The following is a 25,016-nucleotide window of genomic DNA, read 5'->3' as shown; positions in this document are numbered from 1 at the left end:
ACTGCTGCATCCACATTGATGATCACGGTGAAGCCATCACCAAGATTACCCAAAACACCAGGAAACTAGCCCATGTTCCAGTGCAGCAATGGCAATCCTTGACCACTTCCAAATGGTGGGGAAATATCTTCCAAGGACAATGGTGGAAGAAAGTTTTAATCATTGTTGGACTTTCCCTTACAGGACTTACTTTTCTCCCTTGTTTAATCCCTTGTTTTATCTGTCTAATCACCACTGTCGTCCAAGGCATGCCACTCATCCAAGATCTTCAAGGACAACAGAAGCATCTGCCATCCACCCAAAGAATTATGTATATCAATAATAGCAAGACCAAAATAGAAAGAAAAATTGCCCAGCAGATGTGGGACAGTTTTAAAGAACTTGAATCCATCCCCGAAGAGTTACCCACCTTCACTTAAATGCAAAGACCAAAGATGCGAGCATAAGAGAAAAAGGGGGAACTTGTCATACATGAAATCCCTAATTATGTTTGGTCTTTGCATATTAAGTGTTTTAATTAATTCTGGGTTAAGTATTTTTAAATTGAGTATTAAAATTAACCCATCAGCCCAGCTACAAAAACCAAGTTTTATTATCACTATTTTCAATTGTTCAGAGTAGTTTATTAAAAGAGTTACACTGTTCCCAGTTAAAAATCCCCAGTTAATAAAATTCCCAAGTTATGTTCCCTTCTCAAGCCTCAAACCACATGTAAAGCACAAGAGTTATCTTTTCCCATGTTTATTGTATACTTTTACAAGTGTTTTAATACGTTTTAGATGTATTTTAATATTTTTTAAAGTGTTTTTATCTTGCACCTTAATTCAAAGTCTAACTCCAAAACCCCAGTTTCTAACAGCCACCAGCTATTTTTAGCTCCTCCGCCATTACCCTGCAGGCCAGCTCCTTGGCAACCTGAATTTTAATGAAGGGACTTTCCCGCCTTTACTGCAACTGATATCACCCCCTCGATAACGACGTGCTATTGGTGGACTGAGATGATCTCACAAAGAGAAAGCACCAATCATTTCAAACCAAAGGGGCAGACTGTGGGCAGACCGGGGCGGAGCAAAGGCACTATAAAACAGTGTGCAGCGCCAGCCAGAACTCAGTCACACCTCCAGGTTAGCTGTTGGTGGAGACCCGTGCTGAGCACTAAAGGCCTAACTCCTATCAAGGAGCCTTTAATAACCTTTTAGACCCTTGGATTAGCCAAGAGTCACCTCAGCACTGCAAGTATTTTTTCACCATCTGAGGTTCAGTGCTATTTCAGCCAAAGATCTCAGATCCCTGCATTCCTGGGGCATACCACCTATCGAGCCATAGGCTCCCAAATTTTTATATTTTTCCAATTTCTGTAATTGTTCTGCTTTCAATAAATTATTTCAATTTTTAATTTAAATAAGAGTTGTCTCTTTCCTCACACTTGGGCAGGCATCCCCTCTCGCCTTCTTGGAGGGCCGTGCACACTTGGGCGACTGTCGCTGTTTACCCCCAACATGTTCCAAATTAAAACTTGGAAAAAAAAAAACTGCATTGGCTCACAAAAAGAGACACTTTGAAAATTTGGACGAAAATTGCGACTCTGAAATTTTTCATTAGTCTCATCTAAAGAGATCTGCCGTGTCCCTTTTTTTACCTTGGGTGGCCACGGCGAAGGCTCTAGGGGAATTGGGCACCCTAGAGTGTTGGGTAGCTAAACAAGCCAATTTGACCTCAGCTGCCATCAGTGACCTCCCCGAAGATGAGGAAATAACCAGGAAGGCAACATTGCAGAATCAGGCTGCCATCGATTATCTGTTGCTGTTACAGCACCACGAATGCACAGAATTTGAGGGTCTTTGCTGCATGAACTTGTCATCACAAGCCCTAGACATAGGCGCGACGCTGAGGAAGATGCAGGACATGGTCCAGCAAATTAAGCAAGAATCTAAAGGATAGCTCAAAAGCTGGCTGGACCAGTGGGGACTTTCTGGTTGGGCTTCTTCCATCGTCAAAGATTTCTTTTGGATCACCTTCATTATTCTATTAGTTTTGTTTCTATTCAGTTTGTTAAAGAAATTTTGCCTGTTACCGCCACTATACTCCCTCAAGTCTACCACACAGAAGTTACTGAAGAAGCAGCAGTGGCTCCACCAGACTGGTTATATGAAAGAAAACAATTTTTAAATTTTTTAAAACAAAAAAGGGGGAGATGTGGTGATGCAATGTTTTTATTGTATTTTTGTATCTTCTTTGTACCCTAATGGTTCATCCCTACCTTCCCCACTTCTACTCTCAGTTGGTCTGTCCCAGATCCAAGCCACTCCCCCAGTGCTCCCAAAAATGGTTATCCCCTCCCCTTGTTCTGGCACCTTCCCTATTAATTACCCAAACCCCTCCCGGAGTTCTGGACTGTTCTGTGTCTGTCACCCGAGCCCTCCCTAATCACCCTTATATGATTCCCATCAATCCCCCGAAACCCTGCCCCCTCAGATACCACCCCTCTTGGAAATCCCCTAAACCTGGATGCCCCAGTGGGGCATGTGACCCCTCTCCCTCCACCCACCAAGACCATTGGACCAGATGTGAGTCCTTCCATCCAGTGTCCCTCCCTCCTGATCTGCCTATTGGTCCCTAGTTGGGTTATTCCCCTTGTTCAACCCTCCTTTATAAGGTGTGGTCGCTCAGCAACTGTTGCTTGTTCGCCATGGACTCCCTTCAGTAAAGTTAGATTACCTCCCATGGCAAGCCTCCCCCACTACTTTTTATCTTTCCCTTCCTCGAGGGCTGCTGACTGCTACAGTGCCTGGAGCCTGTGCTCCCCTGGGTAGAGCAGAGGCTTCAGAGGGCAGCCTTAAAGCTCCGTGCCTCCAGCTGCTCCCCACTCCTGCCGCACACCGCTGGAGCTAGCTTGGGCAGTGGACAGCAGCGGTCACTGCAACAGTCACCAAAGACAAGGTCTCAGGATTGAGTGAGTGCTGTCTATAGGATTCTTCCTAGGCCAGGCCACAAGGTAATAGTTTTTCTTACAGGAGATTCACTCTGCAGTGAAGAACCCACACAGGCTGCCACCAATGCCCTGGTACTCCTTCTCTGGCATCTCTCTCTTTCATGGCAGCTCTTCACAGCCTGAGCAGTTCTCCATAGCCAGCCCCTACCAAACTGGGAGCATATAAATTAACAAGTGTTACAGAAATACTACATCATTTATATATATAAATATTTTTTCTGTCAATGAGTAATGAATGTATTTGCTATACCCATATATAATGAGATACATATCTACACAAATAGAAATCTATGTAAATATGAAAAACCTCATAAACAGGAATCAAGGCCTTTTCTACATTTTGCATTTTTTCTCCTGAATCTTGCACAATAAAACTTTATTTCTTCTGTGATGAAAAAGGATCTGCACCAAGCTTTCTGTCACCACCCACGGAATCAGATTTAGGATTATTAAATTCACACTTTGCCTTCAGGATTTATGGTGAGTCATCAGCATGTCGATCCTCCTTCTGACATCTTTGCCTTATCAAGCAGCACCACAGTCTCACTCCTCCCCTAATTCCTGACGAGGAGTGAGTTTGCTGTACCTACAGAGCAATGATAATTGGGCTTTAATTGGAGCAGAGGGAGAGATGCTGCATCTCTGAGATGCAACTGGTGGGTCTGGAGCACATGGCAGTAGGGACACCTTGTGGCTACCAGGAACACAGGGCCTCTGGAAGAAAACTCAGTATGAGTTAGTGAAAAGCTAACTTAATCTAAAAAAGAGATTGTTAAGTCCATCGCAAACTCTGTGTTTGAGTCTTTCATCAAGTTAAATAGGTATAGATGCATGTAGTTGTTCCATTAACACGGGGTAACTCAGGATTGATGAACCTCATTTGCTCCATGGAACAAGAGTCTGTTACAGAGAAAGATTTCATCTTGATCCTGAAACACCAGAGAACTCCAGTCATCATTCTATCTACACATACCTTGAACCTGATATAAAGGGAATGTTTCTGAGTGTGGTTATAGCACAGATCTGTTATATCCTTTCTATTGCATAAACAGGGAATGGGACACAAACAGAGGTCATCATTCCAAAACTGTGCATAGTCTTGCAGATCTGTGACTAAAATGGTGGCAAAAAAATCCCAGTGGCCTAGTCCTCAATGTGCTGCCACTTCACAATTTATCGTCTTTATATCTCACTATGATATGTCCCAGAACAACACCACTGTGTAAAAGGACATAGAGATTTTGCAATTAAAATAATGCTTTCTACAATCAACATCCAAATAAATAAGATAAAAATATAATAAGGAGAAAGGCTTTATATTCAGCATGGAAAAGGCTCATAAGTGATGACATATTGGGAAACTGATTTATGGAAGGAGTCCTCTTCATGTTTGCTGCTTACTGCATGAGGTCTTTCTAGAAATTTTCACATGGTGAAGACTTACATGAAATTTCAGAAGTATTGCTTCCTGCAGTCTGAACACAGCCCCCCCGATGATGCATTTTCATACAGGTCAAGGAAGTGGTACCCTGTGAATTTTAAAGCAAGCCCATAGCTGCCTTGAAACGAAAGCAAACCAACCAAACAAACCCAGAAACAAGAAACCACCACCACAACAACAAAACAGACATGTACTTCAAAGAAGGCAAATATTGTGTCCATGCTTCATTTGCTGCAAAAACTGGGGGGAAAAAACCCAGAAGCTGCAAGAGATCATGGCTGATGAGTCCAACAGCTGTATGCAACCCTAGAATAGCAAATTGTAGCTCTACTTTGGCCAATTAGTGCCTAAGGGTACCAGGCACTTCATCTTTTGCCTGGAAGTCAGCTACTGGGTATGGAACTTGGCATTCCTGAGGTTTAATGTCCAGAAATACCGAGTACACAGAGACCAGAGTTAATTTAAATGTCCTTTGAACAAAGGAAAAATCTTATAAATCCTGCTTTCAGTTCCATATCCCAGCTACCTTCTTGTCCTAGCTATGCATTTCACCTCCATTCTTTCACCACAATTTCATGTGCAATGTCTCCTCCCTAAACTGCCCTGTCTTCCCATAAAAACACTTTTTAAAGCTCCCAAGGTTTGGGGAGAACACGGCTGGAGGTCACACATAAGGGAAGTGGCCAAAAAGGGGCCTTGTGGTAGATGTGCAATGAGGTTTTTAGACAAAAAATTGCAGGTAGGGGATGCTATGCACCTTCTTGCCCTTATGTGCCTGGTTTGTCTGTGAGGAGCTCAGCTCTTTTGCCAAGGATCACAGCACCCACAGGCACCCATTCCACAAGACAGCAAGCACAACAAGCTGGGCACCGCTACATGCTTGTTTATTCTTGGCTTTATGGATTATTTTTGATAATTTGCCTTGGTTTCGTGAGGTTGTTGGGCAGGAGGGAAATGAAAAGTGATCACAGAATCACGGAATGGTTAAGATTCAAAGGGATCTCTGGAGACTATCGAGTCCAACCTCCCTGCCAAGGCAGGGTCACCCAGAAGAGGTTACACAGGAACGCATCCAGGGGGGTTTGGAATGTCTCCAGACAGGGAGATTCCACTAGTTCCCTGGGCAGCCAGTTCCGGTGATGTGTCACTCTCAGTGTAAGGAAGTTCTTCCTCATGTTAAGGTGAAACTTTCTGTGCTTTAGTTTATGGTCAGTGCTCCTCATCCTGCTGCTGAGCACCACCAGGAAATGTCTGGCACCATTCTCTTGGCACTCGTCTTTGAGATATCCATATGCATTGAGATTCCCTTCCAGTCTTCTCCAGATTAAAAAGGCCCAGCTCCCACAGACTCTCCTCACGAGAGATGCTCCAGAGGCCCCATCCTATGTGTGGCCATTGATGAGAAACTGATTGACATCCGTTGATTAAACACTGGAATGGGCTGCCCAGGGAGGTGGTGGAGTCACCACTGCTGAAAGCATTTAAGGGGCCTGCATGTGGCACTGAGTGCCATGGTCTGGCTGACAGGCTGGTATTCGGTAGGTTGGACTCGATGGCCTCAGAGGTCTTTCCCAGCCTAATCGATTCCGTGTTTCTGCGGCGAAGGCCGTGTGTACGTTCAGGGGCTCTGTCGCCCGGGGCCCCTCAGCGAGGCGGGGAAGGCGCCGGGAGCTTTGTGGCGCCGCCGGCGCTCCGGGCCCCGCTCCGCGCGCTCTGTGGCGCCGGGCGGGCGGGCGGAAGCGCCGGGCGGGCGAGCGCGGGCCCTTCCGGCGGGCTCGCAGCGCCTCGCCCCGCCGCCGCCTCCGCCTCCCCCGCTCGCCGCCCGCCGCCGCCCGGCGCCTCCATCCTGGTACTTGGGAGTCTCCATCCTGGTTTCTCAAGTGCCCGGACCCAAAACAGGAAGTAAGTGCGCGGGGCCCTGCGGGACCGCGGGGCCGGGAGCTCCGGGCAGCGGCAGCGGCCGCGGGCGGAGGGGACGGGGCGGGGAGCGGCCGTGTGCGGTCCCGCGGCTCGGCGCGTTCGGGCCGGGCTGCCGGGCAGGGCCGGGCGGGCAGCGGAGCCCACGGCGGGGCCGTCCAGCGCCGCCGCCAGCCGAGGGCACGGGAAAATGGCGGCGGCCGCCCGGGGCCAAATGGCGGCGCTGGCGGCCGCGGGGCAGCGGCGGCTGAGGCGGGCCCGGAGCCGCCGCCCCGGGGGCAGTGCCGCGGCAGGGCCGCTGCCTCCCGCCCGCTGTTGTCCTGGGGCAGCCCTGGGCCGCCACTCCCCGCCTTCCCGGGGAGCTGCCGGGCGTCGGGAGCGCTGCTCACAGAGAAATGGGGAAGCGGACGGACGGACTGGCTCTGGACATCACCAAGCCCCGGCTCGCTTGGGAGGGCAGGGCAGGGCAAGGGGAGGCCGGCCAGCGCGTTTGTTTTGTTTATTAAGTTTTATTTTTTTAAATCGCTGTTGTTGTTTCTGGTTTTAACTCCCTTCCCTCCCCCATATCTGGATGCCTGTAATAAGAGGCCACCTGCACGATCGCTTTTGAATTTCTCGATTCCCTCTCGCTGGGTCTGCTCTTGGGGTATCCTGAGCTTGTGGGTTTTATCTGTTATGTTTCGTAATCTCTATTTTTTCCCCAGAGAGTTGTGATCTGTGATTGCTTAGGGTAAGTGGAGCCTGAGATGTGCGGCTCTGCCAAGATCAGGGGTTTCATCTTAGAGCGGTACCAAGATTTTGTGCACTAGAGCTATGCTCTGTTTTGCCAAAATAAAGGATTCCGGTCAGAAAAGCCTATTTTTTTCCCTTTCTTTTTTCTCCTTTTTTGAGGTTTTTTATTGTTGTTTGTGGCTTTGGGTGTGGTGAAGAGTATTACACTTGTACCAGGTACTTCTTCAGCTGACTGATAGTATTGCTATGTATTCATTCACAAAGAGTTACACTGTTCAGCCCCACCTGGCTATTGTTAGTTGAAGTAATCTAGAAAATGCTTTTTGTTTGCCAGCGCCGCTCTGGCTACAGATGTAAGTTGGCCTCTTGACAGCATAGTTAGAATTCCTTTGCAAAACCAGAAGATGCAGGTTCTGCAGTGAGATGGACCCATCTCATTCTTGTTCTCATTTACATAATTTCACGTGATTATAATAATAAACAACTTCATGATGCTTTATGACTTACTGAAAAGATTGAACATTAATTACAATTCTGTAGGTAGAATGCCCCAAAATACCGATTTTTGTCTCAACCATACAAAGTTATGAAAAGTGGCCATATAAGAGACAAAGATCTCTCTACTGTATTTTGCATGTTCTAATAGGTCCTTTTTTGTGACCATCATTTCTATGCTGGTCTGTGCATCAGAAAGCAAGAGAGACTTCTCTTTGCTTATCAGTCTTATAGTTACGATAATTTTTCATATTTTTCTTGCATGCTAAAATTCTACCCATTTTTTATAAAGGTGAAGAAGTTACTGGAATGCTTAGCATGAAACTGGAGTTGCACTGTACATGAAGAGAAAAGAATTTTGGTACATCTGATACGTACTAAGGTTTCTATCCATAACCATAACCTTGTGCCCAAGAGCCAGTTACTGAAAAAAAAACCCTAGAAACTTTCTGTGTTTATTTCTTTTGAAAGAGCTGGGACATATATTTTATTTTGTTCTGTGTTGGTTTTTTTCCCCTGTGTGACATTTAAAGCATGCTCAGTGCTTTTTATTAAACTTTCACTGGACAGGCTAGAATTCATGGAGTTCTGCCAAGTTTGGATCAATGCAAATGAGAACACTTTGTCCCATTGTGTCTCCCATATATTCTGTTTCGGTGATGGCCCACTTCTCTAAATACCACTGATGACTAGGATGCAGCTGTTCCTAAAGGACTCTAATTTCATGCTGATACAGATTAATAAATCCATGTATGCCCCAAACTCAGGTCTCTGGATCCTTGTGATTGGTGTCTGTCCAGTTTGGTTCCTTTTCATATCCATTGTTGGCAGCTGTTAGAGAAAATTTCTGCATGGTGGAATTTTAAATTTGAGCAGAACCGATTTGGTCTGGAGTAAAGTTCGGGGGGATTGTTGAATATTAGCATGACAGCACTGGCACTAGTTGAGTAGTAAAAACTCCTGATAAGGTATATGAAGTACTGACTTGGTGTGGAGTACACTAAACAGTCAGGCGTCCTAAAGTATGAGGTCCTGTAATGACTTTGTTTCCTTTGTGTTACTCTTGAACGAATGCCTCGAAATCCCAATGCATTCTATGTGATTGTTCCAGTTAAATGTCACAGTAACTGGAAGCCTCCCTTAATAATCTTCCGTTTTTGCTTTTTACAGGACTTAGTGAAACATACTTAGTGCCCAGTGCAGAGAAAGCAGCCTCTAATACAACTTCATATAGAAATTTTAAAAGATTTACAACAGTTCTCTGAAGACTAGACATAACATTCAGTTAATAACTAGGGGCAATGGCAGAATTCTGCTTGCAAGAGTAAAAATACTATTTCTTAGAAGTGATTAATTTTTACAGCCCTCAGAATAATTGAGCCCATCTGCCAGATGAGGGTTATTTAGAATTAAAGGAATTTTGTATTAAGGTGTTACCTTTTTTTTTAGCTTGGTGTAAAATCAGCTTTGTGAGTCTTTTTCTGTCTAACTCTGCTGCATGCTTCCCAAATAAATAAGAACCACTCCATTATTTGGCTTTAGTGGAAAATGCATATTGCAATTCTGTATTAAATGAGTCTTGTAGACAAAGTATTTTCCCATCTCCTTGGTTGCATGTTGAAACCTGTTCGAAATTGTAATGCAGCTAGCTCTAAAAAATGTTCGGTTTGGTAAATACACACAGAAATCCAACAAGGCAAAAAATGCTTATTGAATTGACACTGATTTCTAAGGTGCTATCTCATTATGGATTATGGCCATCCACACTTTTCAGTGCATGTCTATCCAACAGTGTTCTCTTTCCCCAAAAGCTAACGCCCTCCTTCACAACATGAAATATTAGTGATAGATTGGCATCTCTGTAAAGAATGTATCTGAATCAAGGATTAAAGACAAGTCTTGGGTTATTCATTTAAAATTCAAGTAAGGCTTTTGTTTAAAGTAAAACTTGTTTGCATTTTCAAAAGCACATCTAGTGAAGTTGTGAAAAGAAGGTGATATTTTGGAGGTGATGAGTCTACTCAGGTCCTAATTCTCACTCATTAAGAAACCTTGGCTGTCATTTACTTTGTATTTAACTTTGGAGAGCAGATGTGCAAGAGCAGATGTGTGGATGTGCAGGTGTGTGTAATGAGCAGAATTCACGTGGCACATCCCAAAGCCTCTGCTGTGGTCTGGCATTGTTTAGCACAGCTCTGGCTGCCATGCCATGATGAACCGAGGACATCCAGCAAGGGCAGTGTCCTGCAGCTGGGATCAGGAGAAGGCATCAAAGGCCTTTGGCCACTGAGCTCACTGTGAACTCCAGGTGGTCCTGTCATGTGTCATATTTGATGTATGTTCAGAGTACCTGGTAGCCACATCATTATTTTAAAGTAAAACAGTGGGGTTTATAAGGTCTGGAGATTGTTTCCTATTCACTCAAAAGAACCACCACAGTTATTCCTGATTTTGGTCACTCATTCATGTATTCGTGGGTTGGTGCTCCTGTCCTGGGATAAATGTAGCTTGAAAGAATCAGGTTGGTTGGTTTTTCTTTCAGTTTGCTTGTATTTGTATGGTCTGATTAATAAAAAATAATGTCCAAAATACGCATTTGACTTTGACTTAATTCCACATGTTCTTTCTACTCAGTTTTCAATTGTGGTCCAAGGCCTTATGCATTAAAGTTGATGGGAATCAAATCAAGCATTTGGCTGTTTCTCAGTTTTTATCAAAGTTTGGTCAGGGTTATTACCTTTACTCAGAAAACATAAGGCATGCTGAATCTCGAGTATCTTACACAGAACATGATTTCACCCCCCCCCCCGGAGAGCCTGCAGCTACAGTTGGCATAAACTGTTTTTGGGAAATTGGCAAGGAGTTATAAAACCCTGCTCAATCCAGGAATTACATTGAGGAATGTTTCTTGAGAAGTCACAGGTCCTTGAACAAAGTGCAGTGCCGAGTGTCGGGTGCTCTGCAATGCGTGGGAGCTCGAGCTGCCAACTGCAGATGTGTGACTTGACCAGAAGAGTCAGTGGTGCCCTCAGATGTGCTGCCTCAGCCATTGTCTGGGTAGTCCTGTTACAGCTCTGGCTGCAAGTGTCAGGGTAGCAGCTACTGATCCTGGTGTAGCTTCCTCCCCATCTCTGGGAATGCCATATTTGGACGTATGGATCCCTTTTATGCTGTGTCCTGTTCCCTCCTAAATTTGCAAACCAACAAGGTAGAGAATGCAAAGGGATTAATTGCCCTGTGTTTTTTATTTGGTAGCCAAATCCTGTAAAAACACAGGTTGATTTTCATAAAGTCCCGAGTAACTGCCGAAAGAACAACCCAGCTTTGCTGTGCCTGTATTCAATTTTCATCAGTCTTCCAATAGAAAAGAAGGAATGGTCTGCTGTATCTTCTGATGTGGATGGTGCTATAGTTTCCACTGCTTTCAGAATAGCTGTAGGTGGAATATGTGGCTGTTGTAATGTGTCTTAAAAATCTCATGTCTTTCAGGCCTTTAAAGTGGTGAAAAGAAAAATAGGTGCTTTCAGCTGATTATAGAAAAATAAATGTTATGACTACCAGTTGACATAAAATTAAAGAATTCTCCACCTCATTTCTGTTAACTTTAGGGATTTTTACTACAGAAGTCCTTGTAGTAAAACTTACTCAGAAAGTACATATGAACATGGAAAAGAGAATCTGTTTATTTTGTCCCAATTTGTTCACTCCCCAAAAGCTAAATGAATAACTTCAAGCTGAGTTGAAAAAGTTACAGTCTTCTAATTTAGCTCTAATGCTTTGGATGTCTTTCTTCATGTTTTAGCATTAAGGATGCCCTATTGGGTTCCTAAAATCAGTATTACACCCATGCAGCAAACAGCAGCTTCTAGTGAAGGATAGAGCACAGGCTGTAAAACTCAGCAGCAGATGAATCCCAAGGAAGTCACTTCGTCCTACGCTTGCATGTGGCAAGGAACTGTTGCTGATGGTAGATGTGCAAGTAAGTTTGAGAACCCTCTGATTTAAAATGTCAGTGGTATCTGAAATTTTTTACATGTTCAGAAGGGTAATATCACTTAGTTTGATGAATCAGTCACTACATGTGCTTAAAGAGGTGCCAAATCTTCCAACAAGCTCGAGAGGTGAGAATTTTTTTGAAGGACTGGCAGTAGTTTTATCTTTCTAGGATAACACTTCTCTTGGGAATCTTCAATACCGAAGAACATGTTTTCTGATTAAAAATCACATAATTTCCTGCTGACGCAATAATGTTTACATTATACAGGGAATTTGAAATCCAGGTTGTAAATTCCCCTTACATATGGGTATATGGCTATCCTTGCCTAGTACATGGAAAATTTGTGATGTGATTGTGGTTTCTTTTTTCTAAAGCTGTAGTCAGTTATTTTTAAACAACATTGTGGCTTCAAAATAACAGTAGTTTTTTGTTGTTGTTGACATATGAGTAAATACAGAAAAAGGACTGAGCAGTTAAAGGAGAAATAGATGATATTTTCTTTTTACAAATCTGTGCCAAAGTCAACAAAACCAGGCTTAAAACTGATGAAATCTTTGCAAAGCTTCTGGATATTTCAGGGGTGATTTCATTTATCTTCTGCAGCTGCAAAGGTCACATTTCTTTGTATTTGGATAAAACTTTTGTTGTGGGGTATTGCTTTGTTTTATTTCAGAACTAGTTTAATTTACGTAGAATTTCTTACAAACTTTGTGTTTCATTGCAGTATTTTTATGGTGGAAATGAAATTATCAGAGACTCTTCATGTTGCCCTAGTTCTGTGACTTCAATGGCTTATCCTGGATTAGTTATTCTCTCCATATCTTTTTGTTCTGGTGATTGCTTGCAACCAATTTTTCTGTTGCTCTTGTTTAAATGCTAAAGAAAAAGCGCAAGTTTCACATTTAGTTATATGCATGGAAGGAGAATAAAACTTTGCAACTTGGCAGTCTATAAATAGGGCAGCTGTGACTAATAGGACACTAGAAAAATATTTGTCAGTCTTGAGTAGCTTTCAGTTCTGTAATAGAATTATTAAATTAACAGAATAAATATTGGACAAAAATCATCAGATGTGAAGAATTTAAATGCTGAAAAAGTAATAGCCTTGGTTTGTGTTTGGAAAAAAAATCAGTAGATTGCAAATTCTCTTGAGTAGGGAGTTTAGGTACTATTTTTAACTGGAGAAGTTACTTTAAAGCTATCTGATTTTACTCTTTGCAATATGTAAGGGTGCAGGAAAGTAAAGGTAGGTGAATGTCTGAAATTGTGGATTTTTCTTGTGAAAGAGCAGATTCATTCCTTTGGGGAGGTTGTGCTGGTTGGTTGGGGTATGGAAGCAGCATTATGGTCCAAGTGGAATCCAACTGCAGAAATGTAATCTGAATGTTGCTCTTTCAGGTTTGAGTATGAGCACAGTTGAAGAAGAGTCTGACACAGTGACAGTAGAAACCGTGAACTCTGTGACTTTGACTCAGGACACTGAAGGGAACCTAATTCTTCATTGCCCTCAAAATGGTATAGAATTGTATTGCATAGTATTTTTTTTTTCTTCTTTGTTTTGAGTGATCTGACCACCATACATCCCTGCCCACAAATTCTGTGAGCTACTCAGGTTCAGCTTACTGTGCAAGAATTGTTCTGCTTTGGTTTAAAGAATAATTAAATGTTGAATTAGGTATAAATCCCAAAACTGCCTGTGTATGCCCAACAAAGATACAGCTGCTGTGATTTATTTCAGTTGAAATGGATTCTTAGAACCAAGCACGCACCCAAATTTCCTTAGACTGGTTTGTGTTTGGCAGACTGTGGATGGAATTTTCAAAGAAAGTGCACGTTGAGGAAATCACATGAACTGCTGTTGTCCATAACTTCAAGTTCCTGGGCAGCAGCAAAGCACTGAACCAGCCTGTCACATTTGGTTTGGCCCACTTTGTTAGGAGAACTCTGTCCAAGGCTCCAGTTAGCTTATAGGAAGTAACCTGGGTACTTTTTTGTTGTTAGAAGCTGATGAAGTAGACTCTGAAGACAGCTCTGAACCTCCACACAAGAGGCTTTGTTTGTCAGAGGATGATCAAAGCCTTGATGATTCTACTCCATGCATTTCTGTTGTTGCAGTTCCAAGTAAGTTCTTTTATGTGCTCCTGTAGCAAAAATATCTGTTGGTAAAGGTTAAAAGTGGACTCTTTGAATCACATTAGGATATTTCCATGGGGCTTTTTCTTCTCAATTTTTGTAATGTACTTCTGTATCATCTTTTCTCTCAGCCTTGGATAGTTTTGTAGCAATTGATATTTATACAATACTGGCAAAATAAGCCTGTCTTAAAGTGGAGAAGAGACCTGCAGGCACAGGTGCATTGAATAAATTGAAGGATAAGTAAATGAACAGCAAACTAGATGTTTTCCACCTGCTAAGAGATTAGGTTTTTTTAATGATCAGACAGTATAGTTAGTATTTCAATGTTTTGTAATATTGAGGTGTATGTAAAGGAGATTGATGTAAAAAAAATAGGATGAATACTGAATAAGTCTTAAGGAAGTTGATTGAATATTAGATAGTTTAATACAATCTCCCAGAGGGAAGTAAAACCAGGTCTAGTTAAAATACCAATTTGCAGTATCTAGAGTGGCTGTTTATTTGGTGGAACTAGCCAGAAACTCCTCAGAAGTAAAGGCATTATCATGTTGAAGGAGGACTGGGGAAAAAGCATGCAGCCAAAAGGTTTGAATGTTGTCTTTTAATAACTGGGAAATACCAGAAAGGCTGTAAAGGAAGTATTAATACAGTTTCAAATGTTTGCATCAAACACATTTTGTTTATGTTTCACATTAGGTCTTAGTTGTTAGTCAAGTGTAAAACTGAAGGTTTCAAAACTCATATTTAAATTTTGTGAAGAGAAGCAGTTGATAATCGTTTTAGTGAATTTACTGTGTTAACAAATAAATACCAAATAAGGCTCTTCAAAATTTTCAGTTCAAAGGTAGCCATTTATAAAACTTGTAGCATGTGTAAAAAACACTTCAGGAGTAAAGTATGCAACTAACTTACCCATTCTGAAGTTTCAGAAAATGATCAGAGCTTTGAGGTGACCATGACTGCTACCACTGAGGTAGCTGAAGATGAGATTAATGAAGGAACTGTTACCCAGATTCAGGTACAGTAAAACTTTAAAATTTACCAATTTGATGTATGCTTTTATTTAAATTGAAATGAAAAGGAAAACAAGTATCAGAAATGCTTACTAAATTAATAAGACACTTTAAAACAAATGTATGTGAGCATGGATCTTGTTTGTAAAAATGCTGTTCTGTAAAAGGGCAGTTGAATAATTTTATGTATGAGAGAGGTTATTTGTAGTCTAAGTTACTGCCCAAAATGCAATACAGCAAAGAGTAGTAGAGGTAACCCTCCACTGGTAATTACATGCTCTGTTGTGATCTGCATAAATGACAAGCTTCTCTGTTATCTCTGTCATTCTTTGATTATAAATTAAGCTCTATAACAGGCTTAAGTAGTCTTTGTCTTGTCACTAGTCCTAGCAGTTACATGCAGTTTTCATTGTGGGTATACCATGTTTAAAAGTTCTAGACTGGAGATGCTGGACATAGTCCAGTTTCCTTCACAGCCAGTGAGACTCTTCTTACTTACTGTACATTAAACAAGATGAAAAATGTTAACCAATTAATTCTCACAACATCTTTATATTAAGAGGCTAAATCTTACTCAGGTTTTTTAAGAAAGGTGATACTTTCAATGCTGTATCTAAAACGTGGCACTTTTGAACAGTCAGCAAGGTGACGAGGTGTGCTGATTTAATTTGCCTTCAAACTATGTTTCCACGTTAATTGCAAAGTGAAAATTGAAAAACAACTGAATATTTGACTGTATCATTTCATATTGGTCTTTTCAAGATTCTTCAGAATGAACAGCTGGATGAAATCTCCCCAATGGGCAATGAAGAAGTATCAGCTGTTAGTCAAGCGTGGTTCACAACCAAAGAGGATAAGGATTCTCTAACCAATAAAGGTAGGATATTTCAAATGCAGTTCTCCCATGCTGTAAAAAGGTAAATGATTCCAAATGTCTCAGAGCATTTTGCAAGTTGCATAAGGTAATCTGGTCTGGCTTTTTATGAGATGAGCCATGCCTGCAGTGGTGACAGTAGTGGCTACAGTAGGGAAGGGCTGTGGGTCCTTTGTGTCTGCCCAGATGGGGCAGAGAGTTGTGTTTGCCTGGCTGGGGGTGGGGAGCTGCAGCAGAGGGGAGGACAACCAGGAGAAAAACCAATCCATGATTAGGTTAATGGAGTTGCTTCAGAAGAAGAGGACTCCTGCAGACCAGGATCTAATGAAATAATCTCTACTACTCCTAAAACTTCCACCCCATTGTGCATTCCTCCCTTTCCAAATATATCCGTGCAATCGTGTAGTAGTTGCTGAACTTAAGAGCTTTTGTTTTTTCTTTCATCCCCCCAGGGGAAGCGACTTTCTAAACCTAGAGAAACAACTTAGTGTCAAATGTGTTGTCTCTCCAGTTTCCTCAGCCTCTCTACTGTTTTTCTTACTTTGACTTTTACTTTTTCTAGAGGGAAAATAATTCTTTTTTCAGTCAGTTCAAAGCAACTCCCTTTTTTGTTAGAAACCTTTAGGAAGAGACGCAACATTGTCAGCTGGTCAAAGGAGGGCACTAAATTTGGTGATTCCAGTTCAGAGATGATTAATTTGAGGAAGACATTTCTAGTAAAATATGCCAAGAAAAATATTTGAGAATCTCTACTGGCTGAACTTTTCTTGTAAACTCTGTGGTTTGTCAGGAGATAAGCAGTGGAGGAATGCCAGTATGTGTCTTCTTTTACAGTAGCTCAGAGTTTGGCACGTGTAGTCTGAGGTCATCATTTTATAGCAGTCTCCACCTGATAATGCTTTCTTCCCAGACCTGTGGGCAGGTTACGATATTCTTGACTATGAATATGCAAACATGTGAAGTGCAGAATAAATGTCCTTTCCTAAAATAGTTTAGTATTAAAGCTTATTCCATGTAAAGAGTAGCAGTGTCCTATTAAATCAGTTTAGAGGCTTGGACAGAGGTGTGAATTACAGTTACAGTTACAGTAATACATTATTTTTCTGTCTCTGTAGCTGTGGAAGAAGAGATTGAAGCCGTGGGGCACAGGAAAAGAGTACTCTCTCACCAGTTCTAGTGGAATTAGTAATAATGCCTGTACTTTTCATTATAATTGGATTTGAGTAAACAGTCTCTTTGGTGTGTTCTGTCTCTCAGCTCTGGTAATTAGCAGGCTGAGAAGGAAGTACCCTGATTTTCCTGAGCAGAGGTGGGCAGGTAGCCAGCACACACCAGTATGTAAACTGGGTCACACCAGCATAAGTGTAATTAAAAGTATGGTATGACCATAAGGGGAAGAAAGGAAAATTTAGAGGAGTAATGTTTTAATGTTTTATTGTTAGATTTCAAGTTTGAAGTTTTCCCTCTGAATAAAGTTGGTTGGGTTTGCTTTTAAAGCTTAGCTGGCATTGTAGTTTCTAAGGGCATAGACAGAGAGGAAACGTTATTGTTTGTTTCTATTGGTTTGCCACTTTTATTTGGGAAATAAAAGACTCCCCACAACTTTTTATCTTGACTGTGACCTCTGAGAATTACTCCCAATGCAAAAAAAAGAGAGATGGGGACCAGTTTCTCAAAAAAGACTAAGTGGAGCATTTACCTCTATGAAAAGCACTCACAGTAGGTGGCACTACTCGCATGTTCAGGAGCGTTAAGGCATGCAAAAGAACCCGATGTTGTTGCCAGTTCCTCAGGTAATACTCTGAGTCACATTTTATGTTCCAGCTTCTAGAATCATTATGAGTGCATGGAAATCTCAGCTGTCAGTTTAAAGACAGAACTTTCCTAGTTGCAGCTGAAGAGAAAGTCTGAAAATGTGACTTGACAGCGCATAGAGGAGCTCACGTTCTGTTTTTACAAATGGGATGTTTTTGAAATGGAATCTGACTCACGTTATTTAAATATTAGTTGATGCTTACTGTCAGTTATGAAATAACATCTGTTTAAAATTAATTCTAGTTATATTTTTAGTCTTTTCTGTGTTAATTGCAGCATGGGTCATGTTTTCAGATACTTCTGTTCTTGCTGTTTTTCTGGCCTTCACTTCAGTAGTTTGTCATTTCTTTTTTCAGGCCATAAGTGGAAGCAAGGGATGTGGTCAAAGGAAGAAATTGACATTTTGATGAGTAACATTGAGCGTTATTTAAAGGTATGTTTAGAGTATGTTCCCTCCTTGTTGGTGTGGTGATGCAGTTCCTGCTAGAAACCAACTTTGTTTAGTACTTCCCAGAATACACAATAAGTGTTTCAGATTGGTTTGTTGTAAAAATGATCATTACCCATTTGACATACATTAAAAAAAATTATTCATAGACAGGATTTAAGTACTACTAAATGTAGCATTGCTTTTAATTTTATACTGAGTGCAGCCCATTTTGAACATTCTGACATGACATTTTACATGGTTAAATCTCTTTGTCTGATTATACATTGAGGACTCATAAAAGCTTTGTTGAAGATGGTTGAAAAAAATTGCACTAGCAGTAGAAATAATTCTCCTTAGTGAGCACTGAATACAACTTCCAGCCTTCCTTGGTGCCAAGTCTGTGATTGTGTACTTCACTAGCAGGATGCCTGTGTCTGCTTTCTTCCCCTTAAATTATTAGGGTCAGAGTTCAGTGCAAATGGGCACGTGGTGAACACACTAACAGTGATAATTGCCCGTGAGTCATATTTGTGGTAGGTTTGCAGCTGAGAATATTTGAGCTGAGCCCTAACAACTGAGAATATACAGCCTGGATATTACAGTTTCACCATCCTTCGCTTATGGTTTTAAAAAAATCCCTGAATTCAGTGTTGGTTGGAATAAAAATCCACAGTATTAGTTGTAGAGAGTGTGTCTGCCCCCACACATATTAGAGTTTCTGCCACAAAATCATTAATGGGTAATACTATGTTTTAAATCTAGTGAAGCTTTTTTAAGCTAGCTGAATAACTTTTCTGAGTTACTGGTAAATCATTCGATTCATTCTTTTTCCACTTACCTGCTTTCTTGTCCTGCTTTGAATAATTGAAATATAGTGATTCTTAGTTTAAGCTGAAGTTAAGCTTTACTGTTACACTTCATTGCAGTGGTTTTGTATTGAATTTGAATTTCCATCAGAGCAAGAAGAGTAGTTTAATTGAAAGAAATTGCTTTTGCATAAGGAGTATTTAAAATTATGTAATAAATTGGTATAGCACTGTTTGACAGCCTTCTCTTGTATGGCCCCAGGCTAATTCCACCACAATACATTTTCCATGATGTTATATATGATGGTTCAATTTTTGATCTAAAATATACATTGGACAGATTTTTTTTTCTTAAATGTGGACAGGAGTTAGAGCTTTTGTGTCTCCCTGGACTCCAACGTAAAAAAAACCAAAACAACAAAACCTACTCTTCAAGGATTTGTATTTGTGGGAGCTAATCCATAAATACCCAGTTTTACTTTCAGACTGTAGTATTTGTGATACACAGAAAGTTGCATAATGGCTTCAGTTCTTGTGTTCTACTTCTTGATTCCTAGGAGACTTTATCTAAGGTGTTTTGTTTGTGGTTTTTTTTTTTTTGTTTTTTTTTTTTTTTAAATGCTTTGTTCTAGGCCCGTGGAATAAAAGATGCCACTGAAATTATATTTGAAATGTCAAAAGATGAAAGAAAAGATTTCTACAGGACAATAGCTTGGGGTCTGAATCGGCCTCTCTTTGCTGTCTATAGAAGAGTTCTTCGCATGTATGATGACAGAAACCATGTTGGAAAGTATGAAACCTTCTAATGCTGCATGGTTTTATTGGTATGAGTAGGGTCATGTATTTATGTTTGACGTGTTCCATGTGAGACAAAATTTTAGCCAAACAGACCTCGATCTTCCTAATATGTCACCTCTACTCAATTCTGATAGATCAGCCATGACAATAGTTGTGTTCAATTGATGGTATTCAATGACAACTCTAAAAAACAAACAAAAATCCCAAAACAAAGGTGAATAACAGATTCTGACATGATGAGAAGACTTGGACACAAGCTTGGATCTTCTGAGATGTAACTTTTTCTAGACCTGTGACCTAGAAGTAACTGATCTTCACCTCTTATGCCCTTGCTTGCCCTTCTTTAAAACAGTGGTCTGGTGCCATCCAGAAAGGATATTATATTTTAATTTTTGAAGGTAGTTGAAAATTAAAAATACCTTCTCAATGCTGATTTGCTTTTTTGATGGAAAATCAGCTTTATGGTGATGGTGGACTGGGACAGTAAGGAAGAAGTAGCTGTTTATTTGAAAGACTAATGCAGAAAATTCTTATTTTATTCATAGGAGTAAGATCATGGAGAATGAGGAATTTTTCTGACAAATGAGAAGAATGTTATACCAGTTAACCTTAGAAATGCACTAATGTGGAAAATGGCATTTGTTTCTCACATTCTTCCAAAATATTCAGTCAGATTGTTTCTTACAGCTGGAATCCCTAATCTCTAATCTTAGCAGAACAACTAAATGTGTGCTGTGTGGTTAGTAAAATAAAAATATTTATGCTGTATACTTTCTGTTTAAAATAATGTCTTTTTATTTACCTGTTGCTTAGGTATACTCCTGAGGAAATTGAAAAGCTTAAAGAGTAAGTCATCTTATGAACAAGGTCACTCTTTCTTGTTTGTATTTAGTAGCTTGATTAATTTTTAAAGGTTTCCTTATATGAAATCGCTGAAGAATTACAAATAAATTTGACTGCTCCAGCACTATCCAAAAATAGTGGTTACTATCTAAAGAAAAATGAAACTACATTTGGATTCTTTTAAAATTGTTTTCTAGTGTGTGTTCAGGACCTAACAATATGCAACGAAGTTCTAAAGCCAGGCTTCTGTTGTAACTGGGAATGTTTCCGATTTTTACAAGCACAGTCAATATTTGTGGTTATGAGAAACAGAAATGCCATTTCTTCAGGAAATCTGAACAAAGGTTATTCCTAATGGAAGTGGCAGGGCAAGAGTAGGATCTCCCCTAGGAAGTATTACAGATACATAAACTATCAGTACAGCTCAAAAAGCCTAATTTTGAGTAGGAACCTGATAGATCAAGGAGATGGGGCTGCAGACTTTATCCCCTCCTGCACATTTCCAGGGTTGAGCAGTTGGAAGAAACTGTTGGACTGAAGGAAGGAAGGGGGTCTATTGCCTTGCATTGATGAATCTGTTTGGATCAGTTGAGCTGGTTTGTGTCATTCGCAAGGTGCCTGTGGTTCCGGATGTGTCAGAACTAGTCATGGATCAACATTTTAAGCAACCTGCTGTCATGTGAAGGAGGAAAATGATTGTTAAAATGATGAACATGATTATGCAGTGTTTTGCTTAATTTAAATTGTAGGATGCCTGGGTTTTCATCGAGCATTATTTCAATTTCCAAGTGCTCTCTACACCACCTGAGAATCATTGAGGAACCTGTATGGAATGGAAATTGGCTATTTATCTAAACATTCATATTATGTTTAACACACTCATTAAGCCTCACAAGACAGATATTAAGCATTTTATAAGTGTCTTGTGGCTTAGCTGGCCCAAAAGGCTTCTAGAAACACATAGGAAAAATAGAAAATATTCATAATGAAGTAGCAAAGTGATTCCCCATTCTGTCTTTAGGCCTGTAAACTGCATGTTCATGCTGTTTTTATTAGAGAATATTTGATATTTTGGTAATTTTCTAACTGGATATAGTGCTAATGAGCACGTTTCTTTTTAGGCTGAGAGTAAAGCATGGTAATGATTGGGCCACAATAGGAGCTGCCCTGGGGAGAAGTGCTTCATCTGTAAAGGATCGATGTAGACTGATGAAGGATACCTGCAACACAGGTGAGGTAAATGCTGGTGTCAGAAATGGATATTCTGTTTAAAATTCTGTCCTTTGTGTCTAACAGTTATAAACTTACATTGTATGTTTGGTGTCGAGAGAGACAGATGCACTTCAGGAGTAAAATACTATTTATGTTTTAATGTATATATTCAAATACAAAGGAAAATTTAGGCAGACCTCATGTGATTAATGTCCACTAAATTGTTGTGTGGTTAATTCACTCCAGCTAACGCAGTTCAGATAGCTTGGATCAGTTTGCTTTGGTCCCTGTTTGGACAAGTTCTGTGTGGCCTCATTCATCTGTGAGAGAGAAGAGATAAATTTGGCAGCAGAACAACAGAATCGTTGATTTGTTAATCAAGAATGGATATAATATAAATTGTTAATAATTAAGACCAGTTGCTTCTTCTTCACAAGTCAATATTTACATCTGGAATAAGGTGTTGGACATGGAAGTTAAGTGTCTGCTGGCATGTTACGGATCAGGACAGAGGGTATCTGCTGCCAGTTAAGTTGGAGGGCTTCTCGCTCTTTCAGGAAAGTGGACGGAGAAAGAAGAAAAAAGACTGGCAGAAGTAGTGCACGAGCTGACAAGCACAGAGCCGGGTGACATTGTCACACAAGGTGTGTCATGGGCTGCTGTGGCTGAACGGGTCGGGACGCGCTCGGAGAAACAGTGCCGCTCGAAATGGCTCAACTATCTCAACTGGAAACAGAGTGGCGGCACCGAGTGGACCAAGGAGGATGAAATAAATCTGATCTTGAGGTTTGTTATTTTAGTTACTTTTAAAGGTGTGTAATATGTGTTGCTAGCAGGATTCCATTGGGGTCCATTTTGCTGGTTTCCTAGACACTGAAAATTCTAGAATCTTCCAAAAATCACTGCTGTGTTTACAGTTCCCAGAGATTTATTATTGAACATATTTTTTGTTTTTTGTTTTTTTAGTGAATGTTAGTGTTCGTGAAAGGTGTCAGATTGAAAACCCTGGAGACTGAAGTCTTCTTTATTCCACAGAAAAGGTACAGCACAGGCAGCAAACCGTGCAAGCTTCCCACACGTTGCCCCACCGATGCGCTTTAACCCTTAACTGGAGGGTAGCTCAGTCTCCCTGCCCGTTCAGTCCTTGGCCTCTCTGCTGAGATGACCAACAAGGGTCAAGTGTGGTGGTGGTTTCTGTGATGTGGACCTCTTGTCTACAAAAAGCTAAACTGAGACTGCAAATTAATTTCATGTAGGCCACCAAACACTGATTGGATATCAGCATCTCTGACTACATTTGAACTGGCAACCTGGTAGTGACTTTGGAAATCTTTGCTCTCTCCAATCCTCCTCCCATTTTGAATGCCTTTAACTCAGGCTTTTTAGCCAGTGGATTTTTATGGTTGGGTGGGAATAAAAAGCCAAGACATCCAGGGATTACTTACAAAGCAGTATTAACAAATTTACTGAAGCTGTTTGACATGAACTCAAAATGAGGAGCCTGATTCCACATTTCAGAATGTGCTGGGTATATTTCTTATTATTTCTGGTTTGGTCTGTCCAGATATCATTTACTCATCCTACAGGGTTGGTTTTGGTCGTTTTTTTAATTTTTACTTTTTTCTTTCTTTAGCTTGCAAGAGTGCTCTTGCTTTGTTTCTGAAGAGGACTTTTCTTAACTTCCACAAAAATATTTTCCCCTCACTATTCACCTCTCTTTCATATGCTCCATGTACAGATAAGGGCAATTCAGAGATTTTTAGTGATTTCAGATTCTGGTAGAGAAGACTGTCCCTTATGTGGAGAGCCTGGTGGGATTGATTTATGAGAAAGTGTTTAATGCTGTAGTTAACTTCATCTACTTTGGCTAAGAAGCATCTGAGAGAAGGCAAAAATCTGTGTTAAGGATGGGTGGTTGTTACTTAGAAGAAAACAAATATCATAACATGAAATTAATTAAAGTGAAAGTTCAGAGTGAATCTCAGGAAGTACTTCCTGCCATGGAGATGTGTTTGGGGAATGTTTTTTCAAAAAGAAAAGATGCAAGTACCACCACTTGGAATGCTTCACGATAATCTGATCTAAATCCTAATGTATAAGTAAATAAGGAGAATAATCCTGCATGGCAAGGAGATGGACTGGGTCATCTAACAGGTCTAGTCCATCTTCTGTTGTTTATGATTCTGCTTGACCTCTGGCAGCGTGGAGCCTTGGAAGCCTGTGTCGATTCCTGAGCTCTGGTGGGCTGGTCACTAGCATGTCATTCTGCGCTGTTACGTGTGACACGGCCGGACTAGTGCAACACCCCTGCCGGTCTGGAGGGAAGTTTCTAACAGGTCAACATCTTCTGTGTCCTGCCAGGATAGCGGAACTTGAAGTTTCTGATGAAAATGACATCAATTGGGATTTACTGGCTGAAGGATGGAGTAGTGTCCGCTCCCCACAGTGGCTTCGGAGTAAATGGTGGACCATTAAAAGACAGATTGCAAACCACAAAGATGTTTCATTCCCTGGTAATGTACTACTTGCACACTTATCTTCTGAAAGCCCCTTTCACATATGTAAAAGGAATAGGGCTGCATTTTGTTGTCTGCTTATAGCATTGCTGGCCAAAGACCACATTGCTCCTTTGCTGGAAGTTACTGGCCCCTTGGATCTGCTGGCTGAATTGCTTCTAAAAGCAGTCCTTAAATGTTTCAGTCAAACAAGCCAAGCTGATGTGTACAACTAGACAGATTTTGCCATCCCTTCTCACTTTGGCTAAAGTGAGAGCATGTATATAAGCAGCCCAGCTGGCAGATCTCAGATGATGCTCATCTTTGGTATGGAGGGCAGTGACCGCCTCAGGTGGAAGAGGATATGTATCTGCAGCCTAACTAGGGCCTCAGGTTAGATGTGTTGCCTTTACGGTGTTAAAATGTAATCTCTGACAGGTGCTGAGCCTTAGCTGTAGACAGAAGGTAGATCTACTACTAGCTGCAGTGAGGAGGTGGAGAGGAGTCAGGAGTATAAAGCTCCCCCAAATACATCTCATACCATTTTCCCATTTTGGCTTGGAGACACCTAGTGCCTAAGCCAAAGGGATGTTTGTGACCTCCCTTGTCTGACTTGAGGAGAGGGAAAAAAATCAGAGAGATCAGTCATGTCATAATTAATGAAAGATGTAACTTAACGCACACTTGTGCTGTGGTTGACAGTGTGGTTATATATTAGTCCTGCCTGGAGGCTGCAGCTGGGAGGAGAGCCTCTTGTTACCACACATTAATAGGCAGCTGTTGCATCAAATAATTCATAATATAAATGCAGCACTGAATCAACAGACTCTGCTGTCTTTTCCCTGACAAAGGGAGATGTCTAGGCAGTTTGCTGTAATGAATATTAGAAAAGCTGAGGCCTCAGGTTTTGTAGCCTGCTGTTGCATCAGCTGCTCCCTCAGCAGGGCCAAAGCAATTATAGAGAAGAAGGGTGGGTGATTCTGTTGGAGCAATGGGCATCTTCATGCACAGGTGAAGAAT

At 41.0% G+C, this 25,016-nt stretch overlaps 1 protein-coding gene across 2 annotated transcripts in view; it reads left to right on the top strand.

The window, feature by feature from the left end:
• Positions 1–6,201: 6,201 nt before the first annotated feature.
• Positions 6,202–25,016, top strand: part of DMTF1 (cyclin D binding myb like transcription factor 1) — a 29,014-nt gene continuing 10,199 nt past the window's right edge. Inside the window, exons 1-12 of one of the 2 annotated variants that reach the window (XM_039570597.1) lie at positions 6,215–6,335; positions 11,380–11,556; positions 12,973–13,089; positions 13,576–13,695; positions 14,634–14,728; positions 15,486–15,600; positions 17,769–17,845; positions 19,281–19,438; positions 20,260–20,292; positions 21,411–21,520; positions 22,059–22,287; positions 23,863–24,014. In XM_039570597.1, coding sequence (XP_039426531.1) covers positions 11,484–11,556; positions 12,973–13,089; positions 13,576–13,695; positions 14,634–14,728; positions 15,486–15,600; positions 17,769–17,845; positions 19,281–19,438; positions 20,260–20,292; positions 21,411–21,520; positions 22,059–22,287; positions 23,863–24,014 — 1,279 coding nt within the window. In that variant the 5' untranslated portion in view covers positions 6,215–6,335; positions 11,380–11,483. Of the gene's footprint in view, positions 6,336–11,379; positions 11,557–12,972; positions 13,090–13,575; positions 13,696–14,633; positions 14,729–15,485; positions 15,601–17,768; positions 17,846–19,280; positions 19,439–20,259; positions 20,293–21,410; positions 21,521–22,058; positions 22,288–23,862; positions 24,015–25,016 lie in introns of both variants that reach the window. The other variant, XM_039570598.1, reaches the window with a different exon arrangement.

The sequence above is a fragment of the Corvus cornix genome, chromosome 1A (genome assembly GCF_000738735.6).
Source record: "Corvus cornix cornix isolate S_Up_H32 chromosome 1A, ASM73873v5, whole genome shotgun sequence".
Classification (NCBI taxonomy): Eukaryota; Metazoa; Chordata; class Aves; order Passeriformes; family Corvidae; genus Corvus; species Corvus cornix.
This window is presented reverse-complemented; position numbering and strand designations above follow the sequence as displayed.